Here is a 19,064-nt window from a genome sequence, read left to right as displayed (position 1 = left end):
TGGTGCATTCTAATGGAAGTTATTAACAATGCTGAGGTTTGCAAGTAGTTCACCAGTAGTTCACCACTGACACGCTGCAGGCAGTAGTTAACTCATCTGCCCTCTATTAGTAAGGCTAAGAGAGAGGACCAATGTAATTGGGAATCAGATTAAGCTGTTGATATGTTGCCTTGAAAACCAGTAGACTCCTGCAGTTGTTCTTAATTGGTCAACTGTCTATCTATTACTGAGGTGAGTATCACTGTCCAGACCTCAACCACTCCCCTTAACACAAATGTTTGGTCTTCGTTGTTTCGGAAAGTGTTGTTGCATAGGAGTTAAATCCGATCTGATAATTGTATTGGTTTACTGATAGAGGATGTATTTGTCCATCCCTGTATTAATTAGTTATTTCCCTTTGTGGAAATATTTTGATGTCATTCACGTTTTAAAGTATTTCTGGAAACTTGCATGAGTACGATGTGCATATTATGTTCCTTTTTTCTCTCATTTTAAAAGAGCGTTGTACTTCCTGAAAATGATGCAATATGACAATTATATTTTCCCTTCAAATTGCATTCTAGCAAATTCTCACTATTTTCTGTCGAGAAAAGGGTAACGTCTCACACATGACTACATCTAAACCCCCCTGTCCATATGTACACTGTTAATCGTGGCTTAAAGGTCGACTTTGGGCACGAAAAAGGGTCCGTCTCGTTCTCAATTTTCAAACAAATGGGGTGTACTTTGTGGTTAATCGACGTCATTCCAACGTAGCTAGTTCGTTAGCTAAACTTGTCACTAGCCAATAACTTATCCAGTATGTGTTGACGTCATTTCACAGGATTTGTTTTTAGACAGAAGCTGTAGACGTCGGTAAGACTTGGCATTTCTGAAGCAAAAACAAATTTGAACGTGCATTGATCAGTTATACAGTTTTAAAGTGTTTATTTTTGTCCAAGGTCGACCTTTAAAATGTTCTATGCTACTGGCATTTTAACGCTTTAGCTAGCAATATGTATATACATATATTCTAACATGGAGAATAAATGTATCAAAAAGTTCCTGTAGTTGGAGTATTCATTTATGTCCATCTGAGGGCATTTTAGGGCTCTATTCAAGCTATCACTGAAGCGTTAGAAATGTACAGGTAATTTCTGATTGAGCCAACATATTGCTGGGTGTACGGTGAATGCAGTCTTCGCTGACGCGGGAACATTGCCTTTCAATTTCAATAACGCTGAACTTCCATGATATGGATTGAAGTAACTATGAGCCCTGGTCAAAAGTAGTTCACTAAATGAATAAATGGGTGCCATTTGGGTTGAAACCTGAGAAATATCTCAAAGTTTCCAGGGTAAGACAGAAAAATATTTCTTGAACTTAAGTACTTTTTGGATCAGTAAAAAAATATTTTCAAACATACTTTTTCTCATATTGTTGGCCTTACCATAGGCTAGGATTCAATCCGATCAATGGTAGATCCCTGTAAGTGTGCTTGACATTTACAGGTCATTTTCAATTGAACCGACATGCATGTTTAGCGTGAAAGCGGAAACATTGCCGAAAAAGGGCAATCCGGTTAAATCCCGGCCCTATTCTTGAAAAAGGCAGGTAGTGTCAACACTAAATTAATGGTTGTCATTATAGGATGTGAAAAACATTACTTCCATATAGCCAACGTTGGGGAAAATGAGAGTTCGCCAAAGACATGAAGATGATTCAAATAAGTCATTTGTTTCGCTTTCACCGCGATGAAAGACTTTGGGCTTCATTCCATATCGAGAAAGATCCTCGTAAAACATTTGTATGTAATTTCCTATTGAGCCGATTTATGCAGCGTTTACCGCGAATGCAGTCACTGCGGACACGAACATCGCCTTTAAATTGAATTCAAACTAACGCAGCCCTTCCTCGCACTTGAATGAACCTACGCAAGCTTGATCAGTTTCCCAAACAGTCTCCTAACACGGAACTGGCTGCGCGTGCGTCATCGTGCATAAATATATTTTGTCCCCCCACACCAAACGCGATCACGACACGCAGGTTAATTAAATATCAAAACAAACTCTGAACCAATTACATTAATTTGGGGACAGGTCGAAAAGCTGAGTTATTTTACATGAAATGCACGGAGGTCCTCTACTCAGACAATTAATCCACACAAAACGATCAACTGAATAATTTCTAGTCATCTCTTTTCCTTCCAGGCTTTTCCTTCTCTTGATTTTATATTGCGAGTGAAGAGATGGGAGAAGCAGGACTTGCAGCTCGATCTGCGTCAGAAATAGAACTGACTTATTTTTTTTAAAGATTCTAACGCAGACACTCCTTGGTGTGCATGAGCAGTGGGTGCAATAATTTAATAATATTTATTTTGCGATGCGAGCGATGTAGTCGGCCTGTAACACCCTGACTACACCGCTCGCGCAAATACATTTAGAAATCTATAATCTTCAATTATTGCACCGACACTGCTGACGTGCGCCAACGAACGTCTGCGTTGCCAAGGGCTAAAATAGAAGTCAAGTTCTATTTGTGAAGCAGATAGCGCTGCAAATCCTGCCTCCCATCTCCTCATGCCTCTCCCATCTCCTCACTCCCACATTGCTTTTAAAAGCTGCAATATAATAAAATCCCGGCTTTAATTGTATTTGTTTTCAGCCACCAACAGTATTTACATTCAACCATGCAAACTTGCTCACAAGTGAGTTCTAGATTTCCAATCCAGCTGTTTTCTTCCCGAAAAATGTTTTATTTGAAGATAATGTTCCCAAACATGTAGATACAGTAGGCCTAAGACTTTCTTCTGGAAATAAATTAACTGAATAACCACTAAAAGCAAACATGTAAAACCTATTCCCAAAATTAGGACTTCATTACAAAAAGATGTCAAAATCCCAAATATAAGGAGCCTATTTAAATCTGTCAAAATATACTACATGAATTAGAAAGACTATATTGTGCTACTTCCATTAAATGCTCCAATGTGCAAACACAAATAGTTATTCTTGTAACTTATACCATGACATTGTTGAATACTTGTTTCTGATTGGCTTGAAGGGCATTCTAGAGCGTGCATTATTTCTCTATTACGCATGGTATAATTCAATGGCTGTAGTTCATTACATGTTCTATGTTTGATCTGCTTTTAAAAGCAAAAGTTGAATTTAAAACATTATTTCCCATTGTTAAATCGATTTTCATAACAGCAAGCTAGGACTGATGGTTTGTTAGCTAACGAGCAAGTATGTTTGTTTGGTTACTACTACTACTAACTTGCTAGCTACTTCAGTGGATGTTGAAACATTTGTACCTGCAAATTAACACATTTTTGCAGCGGTATAAAAAGGGATAATCAACATGAGGCTCTGCATTCTCTGGAAAATAATGCAACGCCACTAGCACATTGTGCTCATCGTTCACCATTTCCCATAGAACGCATAGCCCCTCGATTATCCCTTACATATTTCACTACACTCAAACAAATATATGCATGTATGAAAGTTGCCATAGTTGATGGATTTTGTAATACATTTTGAAAACCGTAATACACATCTTCAGATTAGATTTTCATATGGGTAGACCTGTGTAAACCTTTTCACAATAGGAATGGCTCAGATCTCTTTAATGAAAGCCACCAAATATCAGCAGTGTACCAGATGAATTTGCAACAAGTAGATTTACAGCACTGCGACAAGTATAGGATGGGACAATTATCATTTTTCAATGAACAGCTATGAAACAGTATAAACGCGTGTCTCAACCGAGGGCTGTGAGCTTAGCACACACTCATCTGTTACATTGTAAATCTCTAGAAACGGTTCACTGTAATGTTTGTGAGTAGAATGCATTGCTTCTGTTGAGATAAGCCTTTCAAAATAAAACAAGTGGCAAAACATGAAATAGTTCAGATGTGTACAGACTGCGCTGTTGAGGCTGGCTGACTCAGTATTTGTTATTTCGCATCAATCAGTCTTGGTTAAATATCTTTTTAAAGTCGTAATAGAGCAAACTGATTGATTGATGGCTTTGATTCATTATACATTACACTACCATAGAATATATGGAAAACTTGCTATGTAATGTGTGTATGAACAAAGTTAACAAAACCCAAAATCTCATATGTAACATATCAAATATGCTTGGGCATATGATAGAATTACATTGAGATGCAACCTCTGAAACAGCAGGTAGGTAGCCTAGCAGTTAAGAGCGTTGGGCCCATAACCAAAAGGTCGCTGGTTTGAATCCCGAGCCGACCAGTTAACATCTGTCAATGTGCCCTTTAGCTGGGCACTTAACCCTAATTGCTCTGCTAAAATTTAAACACTGTGTACTGCTGCAATAAACAAACATTTTATAGTCAAAATCATTGAAATATTTATTTAATTGAAAGACTTATGCCAACACAGTTCAGACATTTTTTTATATAAAAAAAAAAGTCAGGGTCATTCTTGCCAATAAAAAGAATGCTGTGTAGATACTAGGAAAGTGCTTTTAAAGATTCTAATGTGTTGAACTAAAACATTCTTAGCCATGAACTTTACCATCAAATCATGTATGTTTCCACACAGATTTAAGGTTTCACTCTCCCCCAAAACTGCTCTTCCACCTTATGATAGTTGCCTCAAGATTTATTCCTCTAAAGGGTTTCCGTAAAAGTGTTGTCTTGTAATTTTCCCCTCTGACATCAATATAGGAGCCCTGATTGGTCTCTCAATGTAAAAATATTAAGGACTAAACTTTTTATTAAATTCTGGTGAAGATCTCCAACCTGTTGTTTCAGAAACAAGTGTTTGACATGCCAGCACAAAGATATACTCATCATCACTCCCGCCGGAGACGTTTGTACCATCATCCTTCTCACAGACATTTCTCAAAAAGTGCTTTTGATCTTTTCAGAGCTGTTTGTCTCTGAAATGCAGTACTTCTCAACTTGCATGATGTCTGACGTACAAAGAGCTGAAGATGTTGCGTTGTTTGAAGGACATAAAAGGGGATGACTATAAGGATTCAGACTGTCCTCTCAATAACTGCACACATTTTCCTTGGTGAATCCTAGGTCTTTTTAATTAATATAGATCTATATTTGATATACTTGATGTGATACTAGTATTCACTCAAGATAATACAATGCTTTGTTTTTATATTAGCAAATATTCAAGATTAAAACATTCTTGAATGTCCTCTCTCATATACTTCTAAAGTGAACAAAATAAATTAAAATCAGTTTTTGTACATACTTACATGATATGAAATAACATAGTGTTTTCCTTCAATTGAAGGATAATGATATTGAACATGACAACTGAGTAAAAGGCTGCTGTAGTTGAAATAATCACACTGGTTTCTCACTGGTTTCCCTTGTAGTTGGGACAGTTGTCACAAAAAAATAAATGTTAGCACAGAACTAAAAACGTAATTGTAAAATATGTTGTACCTCATATTGTAAAGTTCAAGCACAAAATTGATATGTCCTGTATCAAAACATATCTGTATTTGTAATGACTGATATAAAAAAAAAGGTCAACATAAAATACCATTTGCCACAGCTTGTAAATATTCTTAAAAAATACCCTAACCTCTTAGAGGGCAGATAAAAAAAAACGAGCGACTTCAGCAATACGTAACATGAAAATATATACACACTTAAAGCAATAACCAAAAAAGCTAAAATCTAATAAACTAGACTGGCACTCTCCCATCATCGACACACAGAGCTCCTTCCATTCCAATCTTTCACTACACTAACCAGTCTCCTGTACCTGACAATTCTAGGCGTTTTTGTTTTGAACTAGCGACAACGTCCCACAAACTAGGCGAGCGCCTGGGTCCAGGACTCACGTCCTCTCCCCCTCCTCAGAGACCAGAGGTCCTGTTGCATTGCAGTATGTACATAAAGCTCGGCCCGTCGGTTCAAGGCCTTGTCTATGGTCTAGTAGGTCTCCAGCTGGCAGGCTACATGTTATAGGCCACGTAGATGGGGTCCAGCTGGTCGGCCAGGAAGCCGTCCCGGAGGTGCATCCTCTGCTTCTCCCCCCGGGAGTTGATGGGGATGACCCCAATGTCCACCACCACCACCACCCCCACGATCAGGTAGTGTTCCTCCAGAACCACGTTGGTCACCAGGGGCACCAGGTCCAGGGCCTCCTGCTCCGACCCATCCAGCTCCACCACCACCACCAGGAGGTTGGTCCACGTGAACACCGCACTGCAAGGGAGAGACAGACAGGTAGTCAGGTTCAGTCAGTTTAAACAACATGAGCTACTGGTCTGAACCATCCAGCTCCAACACCAGGAGGTTGATACATGTTAACACTGCAATAACAAACCATGTAAGTTAGCTACTCACTCTGGCATTTCAACAAACAGTAAGTCAATCTAGGGCATTTCAACTGGTCACCATTAACAACTTGTAATTGAGCAGAAAATAATTTGGTAAAATGCCCCTACTGCATGTGTTTGTCCTGATTTGATATATACAATAGGCTGATCAGATCCTTCTATACATCTGACCTGTATATAGTTAACTAAAGTTTTTCTGCATCGTACTGGCCGCCTACTTGCTTTCTCTCTTGGATAAAATGTCCCGAAAACGTTGAGCTACACCAGAACCACAAATCCCCAAGCTACTGTATTTTATCAGGATGCTTATCATGTAGCCTTATGAAGTTACAGTCATCACCATTCTGTGATGCTCTTATGCGTCCTGATAACGGAGGTCTCGATGTCGATGGGGTGGTACCTCATTCCCCTCAGCTCCATGGCCTCATCCAACGCCCCCACCACGTACAGGGCATCGTGTCGCTCTGCACACACACACACACACACACAAACATAATAACAAACTGGTGCTACTGGATGTGAAGCTCACCTGTGAAAGTATGCATGATAAGTAGATTTGGTAATGAAGGGAACACGTAGCTTACCCCCGCTGGCATCAGTCAGTTCGGTCCTCCTGAGGAAGCCCAGGTATCCGGTGCGGGCCCAGATTGTCTGTGTGTCTCCAAAGCTCAGACGGGAGGTAAAGTGGTCTGACTGCAGGGCCTCGTCTCCATACACTGTGAAGTAGCCGCTGGCATTGTGTCCACTGCACACCCAGATCTGTGGGCAGGACAGCAATTCCATGTTTTAATTCATATCCTCTGGGGATCCAATCCATGTCTAGTTGTATGATTGTTTACCCAAATTAATTCAGAACAACTCAGCCCTTAAACTTACAGGACCGCTGGACGTATCGCTAATATCAAACATGTTAATAGTGGATCTGTGTCCAGACCAATCCAGTGACAGATGTGTACTTTTAGACCAATTACATAACACTTACTGATCTTAGAACATTACACTGGATATCTAAGATATTAATGGTGTGCTCCTTAAAGGGAGCCCACCATCAACAACATCTGTGAACATGGTGTGTTTCTATGTTTTGTAGTAAAACAGAGAAGAAGACAGTGTTCCCAATGACATCATCGGTGTGCATCCTGTGATGTGAACCAATGGCATTGCCTACTAATTGGTTGATGAGGTCATTGGTTAAACCATCTTCCGCTATATATTTTACTACAAAACATAGAAACGCCCCATTTTCACAGATGTTGATGTTGGGGTGGTGCTGGAATATGAAGTTTAAAAATTGTGAAATTTCCCTTTAACATCAAGTAAGACTGAAGTTATGTGGGCTGACTCTTAAAGTACACAGAGAGAGACTATTGTAGTTTAGTCTAATGAGAGAGTGAATATCTAATTAACTATGACACTTAAGTACAGAGCGAGACTATTGTAGCCCAATTTATTGTAGCTTGTATTGAGTTTAATGAGTGAGTGATTATGTCTCAACCAACCTCTCCAAGATGCGAGTCACCCAGCGGTCCCTTGGTCTCCGGGTTAGCGATGATAATTCGAACCCCAGGTAGAATCTGATCAAATCAAATCAAATTTATTTATATAGCCCTTCGTACATCAGCTGATATCTCAAAGTGCTGTACAGAAACTCAGCCTAAAACCCCAAACAGCAAGCAATGCAGGTGTAGAAGCACGGTGGCTAGGAAAAACTCCCTAGAAAGGCCAAAACCTAGGAAGAAACCTAGAGAGGAACCAGGCTATGTGGGGTGGCCAGTCCTCTTCTGGCTGTGCCGGGTGGAGATTATAACAGAACATCTGATGGCATTAAGGAAGAGACAATTAGTGCCTTCATCTCTCCACTCCTCTCTCCTTTCAGAGAGGCCATTTATGTAACTGATTTACTGGGTTGAGGCAAAGTGAAGTGGCCCGACTCCCTCTCTCTCCCAAAAGGGCGCCATTTAGTAAGCGACCACAAACTGTGTAACAGGATTTAATGTTGCGACGGGAAAACAAGCCTCATTGTTGTGTGGTACAGACTGATCCGGATCTCCTGGCTGGTCCATGTGAAACAGAGCAGAGCGCTGCCACAGCCGGGGCACAATTTACTCTCACCTACACTTCCTCAATTATGGGGATGGGTTGCTGTGGAAACTAACTCCTCGACTAGACAAATCACAGCACAGCATAAACACTACAGTTTAATCTCAGTGATTAAAAATACTTCAGAGTCTACCCTATGTCTATGTAAATGACAACCATTCGTTTGTTCATTCACCAAGTCAGGCAGGGACTCACTTTTCCAGATTCCATGAGTGGTAAACTGTGTGGAGAACCTCTCTCTACCAGACGAACCCTGTGAGGGAGGGAGGAAGTAAAGAGTTACTGGGCCTTTGAGCCAATACTGTGCTTGCGTCCCAAATGGCACCCTATTCCCTATATAGTGCACTACTTCTGACCAGAGCCCTGTGGTAATAGGGAGCCATTTGAGACACACCCTGTGAGTCAGCGTGTCATCTGGCTAGTCGTCCTCATCGAGCACTTCATCATCAAGACTAAAGGATACTGGAGAGCAATAGATTACATTCTGAAACCTTTCATTTCACATTTCATCCACTGCAGCAGTTTATACAAGCCCTTTTCGTCTACAAATTATACTTTACTTTCAACACAAACACAATAGCTACATCCCAGGGAGGAGGACAGTGGTGGAGACAAAAACGACTGTCTATAATCACAGTGTGTATCTGAATAGCAGCAGCTATATTTGTGAGCGGTGAGGCCCAATGTGCAGCATGCTGTGGCCCTGCTAGTACACTGTGTCTCAGACTCTGTCGGCATTCAAATGGCAACCTATTCCCTATATAGTGCACTTCTTTTGACCAGAGCCCTATGGACGCTTGTCAAAAGTAGTACACTATAAAGGGAATTAGGGTGCCATTTGGGATGTACAGTAGTCCAGAGCAGCTACAGGCTGGGTCCTATTGATTTGTTGACTGGGTGTGGGAGAGGGACGTAGACCCACTGTTCTGACCCCGGGCCGTCTTAAAGACCCGTTTGTAATCTTAATGTCAGACTATGCGAACACAGCTAGAGGCTCCATAGCCAGTTATATCGGACCATTTTAGTGTCACAGGGAATGCGTCTGGCTCCAACCTTTATGCATACAATGTGGTGGAACTATTCCACTGTAAATGGACCCTGCAGAGGTAATGACTCCTGAACAGCTAATCAAATGGCTACCCAGACTATTTGCATTGTCCCCCCCCCCTCCTCCTCTTCTACACTGCTGCTACTCTGTCACTTCAATAACTCTACCTACATGTACATATTACCTCAATTACCTGCACATTGACTCTGAACCGGTACCCCCTGTATAGAGCCCCGCTATTGTTATTTACTGCTGGGTCTTTTTCTTTTTTTAATAGGCGTTTTCATAAAACTACATTGTTGGTTTCAAGGGCTTGTAAGTAAGCATTTCATGGTAAGGGCTACACTGGTTGTATTTGGCACGTGTGCCAAATACAATTTGATTTGAGTCTTCAATGTCATGCGAGCATGGTCCAAGATATTGTTTTGGTTGTGAGCAACATTCTGTTGGCATAGATGTCATACCTCTGATTCTGAGGACCCCCCTGTGTGTGTCACTCACTGACATAGAATAAACAGTACAACAGAAAATGCACCACTTGGTGAACTACACAGCTAATTTATCCAATCATTTATTCATCTCAACAAATGCTCAAGAGGATGTTCTGATAGGAGCATGCCCTTACCTGTCGTGCCTCAGCGCTCTCATGTCCACATACACAGTGGTTGGGTCTGGTCCTGAAGTTCCCTGCAGAATGACAACATGCCAGGGTTAGTGTCCGAGCTAGGATGTCTGCTGCCTTACAGAACCATGAACACAGCGCTGTCTAGATGCTACTAGCATGTTAGTGCTTAACAGAATGCCTACAGATCACACTGGTTGTGAATGGCAGCTTTGCGACAAGTCCAACCAACAATACTAATCCTAATGGCTTACTAACTATAACATTCAGACATACCATGGTTGTGGAAGAGGACAACAAGAAAAGGTTGAAGTCAATAAAAACCAAAAAGAACCGAACAGGGCCCGTATCCACAAAGCACCGACAGTTTGAGGTACCGCAAAGGAAAATGTGGGATAACGCTCACTGACAGGGTTGCAAATGATAACCAATCGCTACGAAGCGTCGCCAGCTGTGCACGCTTCTGACAGCCACGATCTGGTTGTGGTTGAAAGCAATGGTCAAACGTTTACTAGAAATGAACTCCCACAATAAAAATCGGGGATGGGACTATAGATCGGTCTCCATCAGTACGTTCATTCGTACTTTAGTCACACGTCTCAGACAGCACTGGGACGATTTTGACTAAACTTGTGTGAATGATGCGTTATTCGTGGCGGACGACGAGTTGCTTTGTTTTCGCATGACACGACCACTTTGCCTACGGTTCATTTTTACTTGCCGATAAATAGCAGAAAACTTTTGAAATGTCTATAATTTTCACTGAGCACAATCAAAGTTAACATAGGCCCTAGCTTTCAATCGCCCAATTCAGGAATCTTTTTTTTAAACGTGATATTGCTCTCAAGGATAACTTGACATAATATGATATAGGTTAATTGATGAAATAATCCACACAAAACAAATGAGATGATTTATTAGCCTAGTCGTTAGAAGTAATTAGGCATATCATGTGAAATCATTGTCAAAATCCTATGAGGCTACTGTTGCATGTAGGTCTAGATTATTTATAGGTTGATAAAAAATTTTTTTTTTAAATGTCTTTCAACAACTCCAAATCAATTGCCTGCAATGGAACAGGAACCACTGAATCTTTGCCTTTTTCTACTATCTACTTTCTATTATCATGACACCTGCTGGTAACTCCTAACTGGTTAGGACACCTCATATGAGGTCTTCAAAATATCTGTTGACTAAGCTTCATGCTTAGCTTTATTTTGACCCATAGTAGTAGTAAAATGTCTCTAGCCTCAGCACTTACGACCAATTTTGTGGATACGGCCCCAGAGCAGAAGGAAAATGAAAAACGTAACCACAAAAAAAAGGTGCACCTAAAAACTGTTCTGAGATCAGATCCAGTCTGATCCACCTCATGCAAACACAGAAAGAAGCCACGAAACAACAAAAAAAAACATTTTGTTTTTTTTAAGAGGAGAGGGAGAACAGAACACTACCAGATGGAAGGAGAGAGAGGAGGTAGACATGGTGATATAGTGCATCATGTCTGAACGAGCAAACACAATCTGTATCTGTCCCTTCAATAGATGGTTTTGAAAGCTGACAGTTCAGTAGAGAGGCTTGACTGGCCAGACACGAGAGTCAAAGCCACACAGACAGAACAACACAATCCCAACATACATTACATTGAACACAGAGGCACCAAGTTGAACAGTAGTGTGCGTGTCTGATAGAAAATACTGTCTAGTAGGTTAGTGAACAACCAAAAAACCCATATGAATAAAGAGGAGAAACCAGCCAACAAAGAAATAGAGAAAGCACAGAGCAGCTTCCCCTCCCCAGACTTCCTCAGCCTAGCTCTGGTCCAGGGTGTTACATGCAGCTTGCTGATGTGGCGCTTTCCTCAACGCCCTGGACTAGAGCCATCCCCGGCCCTCCCCAGGTAGATTGCAGTGCACCCGTGACTCAGCAGCATGTTTTAATAGCATGGCTAAGGCTTTGGCAGAGGAAGCAGCAGAGCAGCATCTACCACCAGAGAGAAAGACAGCCATAGAGCTACACATGCTAGATCCTGACTCATTCCAGCCATAGACAGCCAGCTATAGAGCTGCACATGCTAGACTGACTCAGACCAGCCATAGAGCTACACATGCTAGATCCTGACTCATTCCAGCCATAGACAGCCAGCTATAGAGCTGCACATGCTAGACTGACTCAGACCAGCCATAGAGCTACACATGCTAGATCCTGACTCAGTCCTGAGTACACGCAGATCAGAACACAAGGTACCGTCAAACAGGACACACTATACAGTCTTACAGCAGTATCGCAATAGTACGGTATTACAGTACTTATCTACAGTCACTCAAACATCGAGCAGGCCTACACTATGACAATACTACTACTACTGCAAATACTGCAGTCACACTGCACTAAACTAGAATTGTTCAGATCGGGAATGTGCTTTAGTTCACAGAGGCTAATTTGGACTAGGCTATTAACACTCTAATATAGTACTATACAAGTGACATGATGGTATTGTACTCTCACTGCACTTCTGGGTCTCAGAAGGAAAGCAGTCTCGGTGAGCTGTGGCAGTATCTATCTCAAGGCAAACTGGAAGCTGTCACTGATATGATATGACCACACTTGACAAGTTGGCCCAGCACAGGTTAACATTTCAGTACTGCAGGGATTTCATTTTAACAAGATGACTTTTTCTAAGTGCTGAGCGCTTTGCTAAGGGGGGTCTCAAATGGCACCTTTAGACAGTAGAACATATTGCTGCTACACAAACAAAACAGTATGTGTGCACATGTCCCAAATAGCACCCTTTCCTCTAGATGGTGCACTACTTTTGACCACAGGCCATAGGGCCCTGGTCAAAAAGAGGTGTGCTATATAGGGAACAGGGTGCCATTCGTAACTCAGCCTATAACAGCTCACCAGAGTGGCAACGGTTGCCTTTCCCTGTTAAGTCAAATATGGCCCCAATATCACCATATAACCCTTAAATCACATCACTGTAACTGACCTTTGAATCACACATCCTGTCCACATAGAAAGCTACTGAGAAGCGTTGAGAATGGCTGTGCCTGTGTCCCAATATACTGCTATACCTGTTCTCTACCCTGTCCCCCCACCCCCACCCCACCCCACCCCTTCCTATCCTAACCCATCCCCTGCCCCGCCCTCCCTTCCCCTGCCTGCTCACAACACCTGATGAAGAGGGTGATTAGCGAACGTGAAAGTCCCCTACCTGGTCAGCAAGCTTCCCCAGCCTGTGAGGCTATAGCAGCAGCAGGAGGAGAGTGAGGAGGAGGTAGGAAGGAGAAATAAGGGGGAGGAGGGAGGAAGAAGGGGGCGAAGACAAAACGAAGTATAAGATGTGGGTGGGGTTATGCAAAACAACAGAGGGGGGAAAAAAAAACAAAAATGTCAACTATAGAAATGGGAAACAAAAAAAACAGAAGCAGCCTTAAACTAAATAAGAAGTTATGTTCTAGGCTTATTAATGTTAGCCAATAGATCAATGTTAGCACATGTTGGGACATTTATACATGATCAGTTACATTTACACGATTTCATTGATAGTATTGATCAGGGATTGATCAGGGATGGGCAACTTCGATAGGGCTGGGGGGCCCACAAAACATCTGAACTCATCATGAGGGGCTGTAGTGGCTCGCGAGTCCGCGTACCCACATCCATACCCACAAATACATACCCACACATCCAGTCAGAGGTGGCCCTAGCCTTCTGGGGGCCCTAAGTGAAATTGTGTTACGTATACTCAAGTTAAGAAGAGTAGCATGCAGTAAGTCAGAGGTAATCGCTTATTTACAATAGAGTTTAAGAGGGAAGAATCTATACATGTCAAATAATGGTGTCAAATACAATTCAATTCAACAGGCTTCTCGATTGGGCTTTTTGTCGATCCTTCAGATTTGATTGATTGATGGAACAGCGAAGTGCACCTGAAACTGGTGCAAATAGTATTCTGATCTCTATCTCATTAACATTTGAATAGCAAAGCTTACAATTTGATATCATTTGAATAATAAAGCTTGCAAATAATAGTTGAATCATGTAAAAGAATGAGCCCAAAATTAAAGCATGAAGTAGCAGCATGTGTAAATGCTTATGGACAGCTGAGCTCCAGAGACGTAGTGTGCATCCGAAAAGGCACCCTATTCCCTATATAGTGCACTACTTTTGACCAGGGCAAACAGTCGTGCATTATTGAGGGAATAGGGTGCCATTTGAGACGTACACATAGTTCAGTGTATGTCTGGTAATAGTTTTTGTCGTTGGTGAGAAGCAGAGGGCAGAGAGAGTGAGATGTGTAGAGGACATCTATGCATGTTGGCTTCTCCTCCTGTGAGCTGTAAACCCTGTCAGGAACATTACTGTAGGCCCCATAGGCTGGCCCTGGGGAAACTGTGGCTTCCCATGTTAAGTCACAAATGCAGATTAATGACTATAGGCCATTAAATTGAATCAGATTAATCTCCCTCACCCCAAAAAACAAGCAAACTGCAAGGCAACTAGAGAGTTCACAAAGTCTCTAAATAAAACAAAACACAACGAACTTCCAAGACTTGAGGAAAAGGCTTTGCAAACGATTCTGGAGGCAGAGAGAATGACAAGAAACAGTCGCACGCCTTTCAACAAACACAAGACAACAGAGCCACAAACACACATTGGCTAACATGTATCAAAGAGCCCGTTGTCTACTATGGTGGAAACATTGGTAATAGGATCCATTAAATGTTGGATGCATTGACATCACCAGCGTGCTGGGGTTGTCCTTCTCATTCAGTCTCTCAGAGTCCCACTGGTGACAGATTGGGGACAGAGAGAGACAGCACCCAAAGATACTGAACTTAGTAAGAGCACATTTGATAAAACGTTGAGGGACAGAGCACATGTGGTTTGCGGACCAGAGGAGGAGGAGGAAGGTACTGACTGTACCTGCAGACAGACGGCCAGGTTGACTCTGCAGCCGAACGAGGTGCTGACTGCTCGGGGGTGGAGGCCCAGGTCTTTGAAGAGCTTGGAGAAGGACTGAGTCAGAGCTATCCTGGGTCTCTCCTCCGCCACCACCACACACGTCCTGACCCGCGACAGGTCCAGGCCCCGAGACTGACGGAGAAACCAGAACTAACTGGATCAAATCAGAACTAACCAGGCTGGATGAGTCTGGGCTGATGGACAATCCACGTATCAGTCAATCAATCCGTGTTTTTACATCAGCAGTTGTCAGTGTTTTACTCTCAGGTCATCACATTTTAATAAAACGTTATCTTTGTTGTGGTGATTTGGCGGGTAGATACCTACCTTGAGGGATTCGGTCTGCAGGCCCAGGCCCTTGGTGCAAAGCTCCATGACGCTGTAGGAGCAGAAGGTGTCTCTGACCTTGTACTGACTGACAGCTAGCAGCCACAGAGCAGGGTTCACCTCCAACTCCGAAGGCGGGATCAGGATCGACTGGTGGCCGGAGTACACACTAGAAATAGGAGACACAGAGTGAGTACACACAGGACACTAACTAAGTAGTACACACTAGACACAGGAGACACAGAGTGAGTACACACAGGACACTAACTAGGTAGTACACACTAGAAACAGGAGACACAGAGTGAGTACACACAGGACACTAACTAAGTAGTACACACTAGAAACATGTACCATACAGTAAGTGCGTAGCCTGAGAGCACACAAACTTAAAGACTTCATACACTTCACACCTGGGACCATGAGTGTACTAACAGCCAACTACATTATATATTCAGTGGCTCCATTTATAATCCAGACCAATGCCATTTCATCAAGGCCAATGCAACCTCTAATAGTACAGCTAACTAGTAGCTAGTGAATTATACACTGAATAACAAGTCAGGGCTAGTTTGCGTAGGCATCAATCAGAAACACACGCGGCAAATAAAACAGCTTTGTTCTTTAGCAAGGTCCTGGTGTTGAGACAGCACCCCACTGAAGATATTTCCATCTGAAGATTTGCCAAGTTGAGTGGTGCCATGTCAGAGAGTGTTTCCAACGGGGAGGCGATTAAAGAAAGCCCAGCGGACAGCGGAGCAGAACGGCGTCATCGTCACAAGGAGGCGGGTGGGAGGCTAAACACAGCAGAATAATGCATGCGCTGCATTTGGCCCCCTGCTTAGTCCCCCCCGGGCCTCTGACAGGCCTGTAATGTCCTGACAAGGCCCCAGCATGGCACAGGTCTAACTGGTCTGCCTGAAGAAGACAGGCTTCCTGACATCTGTAGGTACTGAGAGACGGTGCATTCCGATGAGGACGTCACTCACTGTGTGTGAGGGTCTGAGTGAGGCGCAGCGTGAACATAGCATGGCTTCTTCAGAACAGAGGTCCAGGAGTGTGTGTGTGTGTGTGTGTGTGTAGTGTGGACGCAGCAGAGCTAGATGTGTGTGATGTGATTGGTGGGCAGTGACGAGGCTAGAAGGGTCCATCTCTCTCGGTTTCACCTGCAAAGGCACCAGAGGACGAAGCCCAGGCCGCAGTAGGGGTCCAGACAGATAGCCACCTCACGGGAGGGGTACAGCTCACACTGCAGCTTGATAGAACGGCAGAAGGCACTGGTGGCAGTATGAGACATCTACACGGGAGGGATGATAAGAACAAACGTATACAGATTAGTAATTTAGTTAACACTCTACTTGGCTATAGCCTGGTCCCAGATCTGTTTGTGCTCTTGCCAACTCCATTACAAAATATGACAACAAGTGACAAGGAGTTGGCATGGTGGCACAAACTGAAGGGCACTCAAGCGACATCACAAAACCAACAAATACAGTCTATAATTTTTACCAGGGTGGCCCTTTATTAAACAATATACACATGACGTACATGTGTACCCCAGACATTCTTTCAGAACTTTATCAACGTACAGTACGGTATTCAAGCCCAAGGCTTTGTTTTGAGTTTCAATGGAACTGTATCAGAATTAGGAAACGCACTGCAAAAAAAACTATTCTCACGAGCTGCTAGTAAGAGTACCACTCCTGAATCCTTAACTAATGAATCAATTAAATCGTAGAACAATGACTCAACGCGGCTGAATATATAGTGGGATAACGCTTTCACAACTTGGTGCGTCTCCCCTCCGGTAGATAGAAGCTGTTATTGTCCCATTGAAAAACACTAGTTCCACTCCAGCCTGAGAGGTTGTTAAAGTGGCACGCAATCCTATCCGTGTCACAAATGACACACTATTCTCTATACAGTGCTGTACATTTGACAAGGGGATATAAGGCGCTTTCCAAAAGTAGTGCACTAAGTAGGGAATAGGGTGCCATTTGGGACACAGGAGTAGGAGGAGACATGTTCTCACATGAAACCCAAATTCAAGGTTTTGTCATGTTAATCAGTGTACAGCATGAGAGACATCATTATTTGACATGGCTGAACAGCCAGAGTGCATCTTGTTTTAGTAAACTACAGAAAAGAGCCCCACACACCACAACAATTCTCCCCCACCACCCGACCTCCATCGACCCTATTCCTCTACGCATTTTCAGCTAAACGGAGAACAGAATAGACAATCGCCTCTAGGTGAAGGGAGAAAATCCACAGCCTCGTCCACTGAAGAACTGATAGCAAATTTTCTTCCTTGTAAGACCAGTGATAAGATTCATCTTTACAAGTTGCTATTTCACTGGATTTCCTACTGAGCTTCGTCGGTCAGACAAAGGTTTCTACATGGCCAGATGAACTGTGAACAAGGCGTGTCCTAGTACGGCGTTGGATCTGTGGCGACAGGGAGAACAAGCCTTCTGGGTGAGCACCGTACTGTGACAGATTCAGCAGTCATCCACAGCAGAGGGGGGCTGGGATCAATAACTGCTTTCGTGTTGTTGAAATGTCACCACTATCTTTTCACTCAGACGATCACTTCATACATATTGTTTCTGTTTCACTTCATACGCTTCTCGAGACATCAGCCTCCCTGATAGGAGAAACACATTGGGGTTAGAGGTTCACCTTCACTCCTGCTAGCATCCCTGTGGTGGACACACTGAAGTCCAGGTAGGCCAGTGTGTCTGGGTTGGAGGGCTTGTACAACAATGGAGGTTTCTTCTTTGGCAGATCGTCTAGAGGACAGGGAGACAAAGGGCAAGACCACTGTCATCACAAATACATTCTTAAGTAGAGGATACATTACATTGTCATTAGTCTCGATTGGTCGTAAGATCTCTGCGTCGGTGTCTGTTGTAAAGAAGTCCAGACCCTCGGGCTAAAGTGGGTAATGTCTGACTGAGGTGACTGGTGCAGCGTGGGTAATGGAGTCTCTTACCTGTGTCCAGGACAGGAGGCCAGGACCTGACGTCCACTGCTGCTGAGGCCTCCTTCGACCTCAGCAGTTTACAGATCACCGCTGTGGTCATCATACATGCCGAGCGGCTCACCTGGGGCCACACGCACACATTGAGACAAGCAAATACACGTTTGGATACACACAAGTTTATACACGCACGCGCAAACGCACTGTAAAATGACGAGGCCTACTCTGTCGCCTTCGAGGATCCATCTCCCTTTAACGTGACCTCTTATGCATCATCTTGGTCTACATTTTCTCTAATGAAAGGTCAGTTGTGATGCGATGACGACTTGATACAGAGGACGTCAACCGAAGCACTTACCTCCACGATCATCTTCACTGTGGGCAGAGTGGTGGCTATGTTCTGGGGGTGCGGAGGTCGCACAGTGATTGGCACGCAGCCCGCATACAGGCACCCGTAGAACGCTGCGATCAGGTCAATCCCTGCATGAAGGACACAGAGAGAGAGGATATTAGTTCTGGTCCGTCAGTCCATGAGTCCCTGTGCCAAATCGGAACCATCCTCCCTCCATCCCAACAGAAAGACACTGCACCCTCAGGACAAGGTGTCGTATTGAGCAGGCTGTCCAAGAGACAGTTAATTGAATGGCTCTCTCAGGCAATCTCCCTTGTCAGGATTTTGTCCTGCTTGA

The 19,064-nt window shown here is 43.2% G+C and overlaps 1 protein-coding gene across 1 annotated transcript in view; it reads right to left on the bottom strand.

Annotated features, from left to right (window-relative positions):
- Positions 1-4,351: 4,351 nt before the first annotated feature.
- LOC115114359 (disco-interacting protein 2 homolog C-like) overlaps positions 4,352-19,064 on the bottom strand; it is a 264,239-nt gene continuing 249,526 nt past the window's right edge. Inside the window, 13 exon segments of the mRNA XM_065013382.1 lie at positions 4,352-6,193; positions 6,668-6,791; positions 6,912-7,086; positions 7,827-7,901; positions 8,623-8,680; positions 10,101-10,162; positions 13,315-13,344; positions 15,030-15,200; positions 15,396-15,564; positions 16,559-16,689; positions 18,075-18,184; positions 18,388-18,499; positions 18,734-18,855. Coding sequence (XP_064869454.1) covers positions 5,941-6,193; positions 6,668-6,791; positions 6,912-7,086; positions 7,827-7,901; positions 8,623-8,680; positions 10,101-10,162; positions 13,315-13,344; positions 15,030-15,200; positions 15,396-15,564; positions 16,559-16,689; positions 18,075-18,184; positions 18,388-18,499; positions 18,734-18,855 — 1,592 coding nt within the window. The 3' untranslated portion in view covers positions 4,352-5,940.

The sequence above is a fragment of the Oncorhynchus nerka genome, linkage group LG9b (genome assembly GCF_034236695.1).
Source record: "Oncorhynchus nerka isolate Pitt River linkage group LG9b, Oner_Uvic_2.0, whole genome shotgun sequence".
Lineage (NCBI taxonomy): Eukaryota > Metazoa > Chordata > Actinopteri > Salmoniformes > Salmonidae > Oncorhynchus > Oncorhynchus nerka.
This window is presented reverse-complemented; position numbering and strand designations above follow the sequence as displayed.